A 10,224-nucleotide genomic window follows, 5' to 3' on the forward strand; every position below is an offset into this window, starting at 1 on the left:
CATATGTAACCAAAATGCAAAGTAATTGTGTCAAAATAAAATGACTTAAAAATTCATAGTGATACTGACTCCAGATCAGGCAATTAGCACCAAAGAATTTATTACATAGGACAGACAAAAATGATTGGGAACATTTTACAGAAATATTATTTAATGTTGTACAGTTAGAACGAAGCTTCATCATCCTAATGTTTGGCTGGTGGAATAAGCAGTGTTGCTAGAACATGCTGTTCAAACCATTCAAACCTATAAATACCTCTATAGTTATAACTTGAAAAACAAGTATCAGTCAATGTACAACTAAATTCTTACTCTACTTTTACCTAAAAATCATTGTTATGTAAGACTTAATTTCAATTTTAAATAAGATATCTTCTATTTTAATAAGAAGCACAATTACTACCCTTTTTGCTCCTCCTAACAGTAAATTACATACGGAACTTGATGACAATGAAATGTATAAAAAAATAAGTCTTTAGACTACATATGGTGTTATGTTACAATGTGGAGGTCATAAACCATGCCAGTTTACATCGAAATTAACACATCAATAAAAGAAAGTGCTCCATTTTACATAAAGGTATTAAATTTATGAATGGCCTTTTAGGTAATTACTTTTTTTTTGTCACCACAATGCAAAAAAATTAAAATATCTTCTTCTCATAAATTAAATTTTTAGGCAAAACAATTTAAGGCCCAGTAACAGTACAAAAGTATGATTATACAGGCCACAGGCGCTTAGGAATGCTGTTAGGAAGGACTTTTCTCTAACCTAGTGAACAAAGAACAGATTGCTGAGGCAGTCCAGCCACATTCTGCTATTCAGGCCCCTTAGAATGTGTTCAGCAGCATTTGCCAAGCTTACACTGGGTCATGACAAAACCTCTTGAATTACTCAGTCCCTATTCCAAACGTCCTTCGCAATTTTACTTTACTATTTTAATCATGCCTGAATTTGTGAATGTAAAGTTTTGTCTTTCCCATTCTCAGTTATTTTCTTGTGAGACTGTAGTTTCCTGTGAAAGAAAAGAAGAAAAGATAAGTATTAAGTCGACAAAATAAGGTCAATTTCTGTTAAAATCGCTAAGATTAAAAGGTGTGAAAAAACAAGTAGTGGTGACGTAAGCAGTGTTTTCATCCCCTCTCATCACTATCTTATCTTATCACAGGATTGATGTTGCAATGTGCTTGGCCAGACAGCAGTTTGGTCAAGGTGAGCTTATGTAACTTCTGAATAGAAGATAAGTCCGTTATATTTGCCAAAGTTGAAACAGATCTCCTGTAGGGTTTTTTTTTTTTTCCATTGGCTGTTGCTAGAACTCTGAGAGCATGTTTGCGCATGTTACAAAAAGAAACAAATGCTTTGCCTGAAGAACACATAGTTTTCTGATCATCACCACATTTTCGCAATTCTATCATCTGAATATTAAAAGAAATGCTGCGTCTGCAAGTAGTTCACTGAATACTATGTTAATTGTGAAGACAGACTGGAACATACCAGGCTAAATCTATCATGTTGTGAAAAGTTAGCTCTAAAATAAACTCTTTAGCATTTTGATTATTTGGTGTGAATAGAGGGATTTGCTAAAATTGCTATTGAGGCTGCACAAAGAATCCCTTAACATTCCCTAAATACTCTCTGATCCCTGTTTGAGACTTGGACATACAGTATATATACACCTGAGGGAATACTTAATTGTCCTCAAGTCTCTGTAAATGCAAAAACAAGACTGGGAAAAAAGAAACCACTGATTCACTGCGTCTTAAATTAAATCAACCTGAACTACAGCCTTCAATGGCAGCAAGTCACTGGAAGATGCTGCTTAAACCCCACTTATGAAAATAAGTCTGCAGTAAAAAGAACGCATATCAGATATCCGAAAGAAAAAAGTCAGAAAACCCAAAACATATATATATATATTTAACTCTTTCAGCTCAACTCTGTGGTTCATTAAGCTTTCTCCACTGGTAACTAAAGAAATGTATTGATGGGGATTATTCCACTCTAGACAGCTATAAATGAAACAACATTTAATGACAACTGGATGTGTAACTAGATACGTTTTATGAAGTAATAAAACAATCCAGTTTTATTAGCCATATAAACAAAACAATAACACTTCCGCAGACTGTACAATCAGGGCTACATTGCTTTATCGTTATCTACTGTAAAATGTAAATTTTGTCAGAATTCCTGGCACTGATAGGATCAAGGCTTTTATTTTATTGTTTAATAACATATTAGCTCGGATTCTGTACCTGCTGTACAAAGTGCTATCTTAAAGCCTTTTGAAACAGGAAAGCAGGCCACTCTAGTTCTGTAGTCACAGCACTGCAGAGTTTAGCATTCCACCTCATCTAACTTATTTTAATTACTAAGGCTTTAGTCGTATGATTTGGTTTGTTCAACGAGGGAAAACATGAATGTATTATTGTGCATTTTAGAATGGATCTGACTGCCTGAGCCACGTTTGAGGACGTTGTAAAATCCTTGATATACGCAGACCTGTGAAAGCATCAAAATGATTAAATTCTGTAATGCACTGGGTTTTAAACCAATAAAATTGTTACACATAGGCCATTGTTAGGTCCATAGAATGGCTTTTTCTTTGCTCATTATGCTGCTTAGCAACCAAAGCTTACAATTAAAAACTCTACATTGTGTGGTGGAAGTATTGTTTATTGTGATTATGATTAATAAGAACACCCTGTTCTTATGCAAGCGCACCCTGTCCTTACGCAAGCACACCCTGTCCTTATGCAAGCACACCCTTACCCATGACAAAAATCACTAACACACACCCTCTCATGGCTAATTACTTTAATCTTTACTGGCGAATCAGAGTTCTGGCTATCCCTGGCTGGACTTTGGGGAGGTTTTTTCTAAAGACATTTGTAACATTTAGACTTACAATTGGTGTCCTCTCGCCATATTTACTCCAGAATGTCATTTTGACTGTGTTCTTGTGTCCCGTTCGCTGGTCAAATGTCCGGCAATACTGGAAAGGAGGGCTGTACAAGTGCAAACTGGCTGCACATTCTGTGTGACTGACATTTTCTACCCGGTGCAGGCCGATGGAATCTGCAACACAAACATTCCGGTGGTACAATTCAAGCCAAAACATTCACATGAAGTCATGTTTCATTAGTATAAACCCTTATTTGAAAGCATGCTAATTTATATTATCAGTCTTGCATTATGTAACTAAGATCCCTCGCGCACCCTTGTAGCACATTTAGAAGTACAGGTAGGTGTGGCAGCAAAGGAATTTCACAGAAAAATTTGCCCTCTTAGCAAAAATGATACACCCTACACCACTGACCTTTCTTCAATAAGTCTTTTATCTCTAATCTTCTGTAATCAGTGTTAATAGATTATTAACCAGAAGTTAATGGATAATTAAGAAAATATGTGATGCTTTAAAAATGATCCTTTAATCATTTTGATCAAACAGTCTTACCATTAATATAAGCACACTGGTTTTCCTGCAAGACGCGCTGAGATTTTTGGACCATGTCACCATGCATTTTACCATCAGGCCATTTGAAGAGAGTCTCTTTCAGCTGGCCTTGCAGAAGCTTCATGAAGCAGTGTGAGTCTGCATGGTCATGGATACTACTGCAAGTGGCACAGAGCACAGACACACTCAGAAATAGGCAATAAATAATTTATTACAAATACTACCCTGTAACTGTAAGCTTAAATGTAAATGCAGATTTATTTCTTGCATCTGTAAATATAAATAATCTTTACAGTTAATACATAACCAGAACAGTAAAATAGGATAATGACAAATAATTTAAAGGAAAACTGTAATTTCATTGTCACACAGTGATTGAACTTAATGAAGCACATGGCATTTCTGTATTGGGTAAATAATCTTCTAATAATCGTTTTAAAATAATAAAAGTTTTTTATTTTTAATAAAAGTTTTATAACTGTTTAAAGCAAAAAAAAAAAAAAAAAGGATTAATAAAGGTAAATCTTGCTGATCCAGAACAGGGTCTAACTCATGATTTATGCTTATCAGTGTGTCCTTTCCATTTAAGACGTCACAACACATAGATTGCCAGTCTGTTGAACTCCACTATCAGTTTGCGTGTCTCCAACAGGCCACACAGCAACATCAGCACAGTTGAATTAACACCTATAGAGCTACCACCTTTTAACCCTTACACTGTTGGTTATATTCATTCAATCTTGAGGATTTAACTCTTCAAATATTTAGTTCATTATTTTAATTGACGCAACTTAGCATTTATAAATGAAGCTAAAAATCATAATCAATCAAAGCATAAGTACAAAGTATACTAAACGCTCCTTAGAGTATTTATGGGAGCTTGAGTTCAAGAGGCTTCAGTTCTAGAGGATAATTATAGCCTGAAAACTGATATACCTTTGTACAAATTTAGCTCATCTTATGTGTACTGATATTTCATAATTATGTTATCATTAACTCCTTACCTGCCATGCCCTTCACCCCAACACAGAATCATAAGATTAAATTTGCCGTTGCCCTCATCGATGAGATTCCTGGTATACCTAAACAGACACGTCATGGCATCATTCTGTTAGCTTCATGTGATTGAGAAAGACAGTTTTTACTTGTTCAATTAATCTAGATTCAATTTAAAAGATTACTTTGTCACAAAAGAGCAATCAGACTGCTCTTAAGTATGTTAATTCAAATGATCAGCATTGTCAGTTTTTATTATAATTAAATCACCAGCTGAGTGGATTCACATGTCAGTGGATGGCACATGCTGTGTCTGATTGTAATGAGAAGTTGTAAATAAAAAGTTTGAGGATTAAAAAAACTTAATAAATAAATAAATAAATAAATAAATAAAAAATTCATACGATGGCTCATAATAAAGCAGATCAACTGTGTGACTATTCCTGTACGTGCACCACTTAAGGAAATGAAGTTATGGATGCAACATTATCATTAATATAATAATTAATATTTAGTTCTACTACAATGACACATTTTTTATCTGTTTTGTATTTATGGGGGTATAATTTCCATTCCATCCATTCAAAAGCAGTCTTTGCAGGACAGTTTGTAACGATCAACCTGCTGAGTGTGTGCGTGTGTGTGTGTGTGTATGTACGTGCGTGCGTGTGTGTGTGTGTGTGTGTATGAGTTCCAGAAGGTGCTATCAGTGGAACAAGCCTCAGATTACAGATACTGCAGCAGTGCTTTTTTTCTGTAGCACTTTTCGGGTGTGTGTCGGACTCTGGCGTGTGATTGGTCGCCTCTTTCCCACCCTTCACAAGCCAGACTTTAAAAGCCTTTCAAAACACTCAGCAACTTGAGGCCACCGTATAATAGCTTTTTCCAAACATGGCCAACGTGGCGAGCACAAGAGAAATAATCACCATATTTTAACAAAAGCATGGGCTCAAAAAAAAAAAAAAAAAAATTATTCCCTCTTTCCCCCAAAACAGTAGGCTAAATCTCTAAAGTGCAATACCACTGCAATAGATTATTAAAAAAATAAACGAATAAACAATTCTAACATTTTTTTTATTCCTTAGCATTTCCCTCCACTTTTTTCTTTTCTTTCTTTTTTTTATTTTATTTATTTATTTATTTTCACACATTTCATAAAAAAACAAAACAATTCCTCAAAATAGTTTGGGAAAATGGGTAATAATAATAATAATAATAATAATAATAATAATAATAATAATCGTACCTGTATTGGTCAAATTTTGCAAATTTCTTCCATTCCTGCGGTTTACTTTCGTATGCCTCCATAATACTCTGCACCTCCTCAATATTGACACTGTCACTTTCGAAAATTTGGTGGAGAATTTGAATCAGATCATCCAGGGTTTCTGGCTTTACCATTTCAGTGTGCTCCATCTTCCCTGCGTCTGTCTCCTGAGATGCTAGTGGTCCTGAATGAGCTCTTCCAGCATTTATAGATTTTAGTACAACTTCATGGACTGTACCACTCTGTTTTAGAGGGGGGAGTATTTCCATAGCCGTCGTTTTTTAAAACGCAAAAAAAAAAAAAAAAAAAAAAAAAAAAACTACAAACACACACACAAAATAAACCATAGTTAAGGTGGTAAGTGCACTTTTAGATATGTAATTGAAAGATAAGACGGGCAAAGAAAAATGCAACGCATGCTTGGCTTTAGTTTTGAGCCGACGTATCACCTCATTCTGGTGCATTTAGTATAATCCTGCCACACGTTCTTATTTTCGAACTGGGCTTCTGTTCAGCTATGAAGCATAAAAGAAAAAGGGACAAGTTTTGCCTTAGGACTAATTTCTGTAGAAAAGTATAGCTAAACTAAAACTAAGCAAACTGTTTAAAACGTGAAGCAGTGACCCAGGATACACAATCCATTCAAAACAAAACAAAATAATAATAATAAAAAAGACATTGCATTATTTTCTACATGCTTCTCCCGACGACAAACTCCTTATAAAATGATAAAAATGCTAAACATTTAATTTCACTCCTTGCAAGTGTAAGCAGTCAGTGTGCAAATGACAGTGAGTAAGGTTATTTACCAAAAATTAACAGCTTCTGAAAATGTCACTTGTATGCTACTCTTTAAAAGACTATCTGCGAGAAGGAATCTACACAAAGAGGTTTTGTGCTTTTCGAAGTGCAAATGATGTTTAGCTCAACGCTGTGGTGAAGTGCTTTTGTTTCTTGGTCAAAGACTCGGCTCAAGACAGCGTTCTTGCTCCATCACGTGGCCACACAAGGACAATGCAATGAAAGCTGCACCGCTGACTCATTACAATTTTGCTCCCACCTGCTTCCAATCTGCGACCCCTGCTGCCTGAGGAAGAATTAGCAAATGCACTCTTTGATTCCTAAACCGTCTCTACCATGCAGGCTTTTGAGCACCGTTAATTGGAGCACCCTTAGCCGTCCAAACCATTTTGCCCCTGTCTTCTTGTGAAATCATCCACAGCTTTTCCCATGTTGAAAATGTGCAGCTAGACAAAATGCAACCAGAAGTATTTCAGCTGAAAATGTTTGCAGGGAGTACGCGATCAACAGTTATTTTAACAAGGAATAATCATTAGCTTGGCTCTTGAGGAGAAAGTCAGTAGATTAACAAGATGTTAAATGTTAAGTTGTTCCTCAATTTTGTTTTACATTATATTACTGAAAGGAAAAACAATAAACTAAAATGCCAAATGTAATTTGTAACAGCGCATCTCATTTATAGGCAACTTTTAAGCTGTGTAAGCAATGACTTGTCAGTTAATTTCTACAAATAATTGACTAACAAAAATATTCATTTTTTGCAGGCCTACTTACATACAGTCTAAATAATTCATTTAGGCTGTAATCTCTCTAAAAGCTTCCCCAAGTGTATGGTCTGGTAGCTCTTTAGAAATTAACTCTTTAGTAGAAGTTCATTTATTTTAGCCCCTGACCCTACCATAGCCATACAGATGACCCTAAACCTTCTACTGCTCCAGAAGCGATGTTCTATAATCTGGGGATTTGTATTTGCTGCATTTTTAACAATAGTGTCACACAGCAGCTTTAAACAAATCTTGATTTAGACCTAGATCCTTAGAACTTGTGATCATAGTGCAAGTGGGGACACTAGCAGGTTAGCTATTAAAACATAACTAAATGGGAAAACTAGAAGATATACAGCATCAAATATACAGCTAGAAGACCTTGTAGTAAAAAGTTATGTTTAGTTTTCATTATTCTAGGTACTAATAAAGAATCTGTACCTTTTGATCAATTCTTGTTAGTGAAAAGTTGTCTCCCTATCTGAATAGCTAGAACAGACACAGTGAAAAAAACATACTTGGTGGATTTAACTGCACTTTTTGCTAATGCCCATGTTACTCCAGCCAATCACAGCATATGCTCAACAAATAAAAGCAGGTATATGCACAACCAATCAGAGCAGATATATCCTCAACCTCTCAACAAGCGCCAAGGACAGACTTCTGCAGCTCACCCTCTGAGCAGAGAAATGTCTCAGACATGTATGGCTATTGTTTGAGGAAATAAAACCCAATAAAAAGAAAAGGAAACTTTTTTATCACCTAACGAAGTCCCTGGCACTTAAGGGAAGGTATATATAGCCTAGAAAATCAGGTCAGAGAAGGTGAAAACAGATTCTTGGAACCAGGACAGTAGGAGAGGGTAAACTGAAATATGTTGAAGAATAGAGCCCATCTGGCCTGACGGGGGTTCTCACACTTCTCTGGCTTTATGTACAAATAATTCCTCAGGAGGCATTGCAAAAGTTGCCAGACATGACTGACATGGACCAATTTGGAAAATATAAGGATGTTATCTAAGTAAACACAGATAAAGTGTTTGAGCATGTCACCTAGGACAACATTGATGAGGGCCTGGAAGACCGCTGGGGCATATGCCATGCCGTACTCGTTGTGACCTGTTGGGGTGTTGAATACAGTCTTCCACTCATCTCTGTCCTGTTGTGGAACAGGTGGTAGGCGTTCCTGAGGTCCAATATTGTGTACACTGTTGCTCCTTGCAGTAGCTCAAAAGCAGTAGACATGAGTGGAAGATGAGGCCTTGATGAGGCCCCGGTAATCTATGCAAGGGGGAAAACCTCCATCTTTTTTCTCCACAAAAAAAGAATCCTGCACCTGCCAGGGAGGTGGAAGGGTGAATGATTCCAGCAGCCAAAGAGTCTCTGATGTATTCCTCTATGGCTGTGGTCTCAGGTCCAGAGAGAGAAAAGATTCTTACCCTAGGGGGGGCTAGTGCCAGGGAGCAGGTCAATGTAGCAGATGTAGGAGTGGTGAGGAGAGAGACTGTTTGCTTTCTTCTTGTTGAACACCTCCTTCAGGTCATGATACTTGGGAGGGACTCGGGACAACTCAGGAAGTTCTAGAGACTCAGGAGATGAAGGCAAGGGTGCAGGGAAAAGGCATGTGGCACCCCACTCAAGCAGTAACCCAGTAGATAAGTCTATGTGAGGGTTATGGCAGCTTAGCCACGGGGAGCCCAGGACAATGGAAAACTCGGTAGAATGAATAAGGTGGAACTGCAACTTGTCTTGGAGGTCACTGATGGACAGGTGTACAGGAATGGTGAGGGATGGTGAATACTACCACTGCCCAGGGATCTTCCATCCAGGGCAGTAAACATTAAGGGCGGCTCAAGGTTGACTGGGGATTTGGAGATTCTTGGCAAGGGACAAGTCCATGAAGTTGCTGGCAGCACCAGAGTCCACCAGAGACTGAAGGATGTGCTGTTACCCACTCCAAGAAAGGGAGGTGGAAAGGACCCCAACTGGAGAAGACTTCAGGGATAAGGTATGTCACATCACAGATCTTCCTTCTATGGATAGGACTGGGCTTTTCCCGATAACTCTGGGCAAGTGTATACAAAGTGACCTGGTTTCCCACAGTAGACATGCGCAGGCTCCACTCAGGCTGCATGGGTTCCTCTGATGAAGTGGAGACTTAGGAGCCATCTAGAGGTGAAGTCCAGGACCTGAAGAATGGCATTCACGTTCTCTCTCACGGAGTTGGTTGTCCAGCCAAATTGAGAGGTCAAGCAATGACCTCTCAATGCATTCATGTCCCTCTCTGCATCCCTTGAGGCCAGTTCATCGTTGATTGGGTCTGAGAGACCATTCTTGAATGCACACCTGCACCTCTTAAATGGCAGTGACCCAGGATAGTGCTAGGGGTGAGGAGGATGATGAATGCAATTGATAAGTTGTTGATAAGTGTGGAGACATATGAAGAGGTTAAATATACAAGCATTAAAAAAATGCAGAGATGATGATGCATTGAAAATACAACAAGGATTAATATAGACAGAATGTCACAGTGTTAATCAGCTGTTCATCAGTTTTTCCACTCACCATGGTTTCAACTATAACCACTATAAAATACAATATTTGTGATATGTTGTACACATTAAGTCTATAAGCAAAACTGTATATGAGCAATATTTGATATTTGTTTGTATTTTGATAACTGCCAAGTTTTCGCTTTGTGTTTTTATCAGTGTCCCTGAACGTTAATGAGTTACATGTTAATGTGCTAATTATGTCTGATCACAGTATAAGCAAACACGTTTAAATGGTTGAAAGAGTAGCTTCTCTCTGTTTTTTTTAATGTTACAACAGCGAAAAATAAATTCACACTTTTAATTAAAAAAATGTTTTAATGTGTGTGTTTAATGTACCATTTTACAATGACTATTGTGTTGAGATGCTTTTGAGAAACTCAG

At 37.3% G+C, this 10,224-nt stretch overlaps 1 protein-coding gene across 1 annotated transcript; it reads right to left on the reverse strand.

Annotated features, from left to right (window-relative positions):
* Positions 1–75: 75 nt before the first annotated feature.
* Positions 76–5,912, reverse strand: cdo1 (cysteine dioxygenase, type I). The gene is made up of 5 exons (XM_034306872.2): positions 5,704–5,912; positions 4,466–4,543; positions 3,462–3,619; positions 2,913–3,082; positions 76–1,016 (listed from the first exon to the last, which is right to left on the reverse strand). The coding sequence occupies exons 1-5, from the start codon at positions 5,871–5,873 to the stop codon at positions 987–989; spliced, it is 606 nt and encodes a 201-aa protein (XP_034162763.1). The 5' UTR covers positions 5,874–5,912; the 3' UTR covers positions 76–986.
* Positions 5,913–10,224: the final 4,312 nt, after the last annotated feature.

Source organism: Pangasianodon hypophthalmus, chromosome 8, assembly GCF_027358585.1.
Source record: "Pangasianodon hypophthalmus isolate fPanHyp1 chromosome 8, fPanHyp1.pri, whole genome shotgun sequence".
Classification (NCBI taxonomy): domain Eukaryota; kingdom Metazoa; phylum Chordata; class Actinopteri; order Siluriformes; family Pangasiidae; genus Pangasianodon; species Pangasianodon hypophthalmus.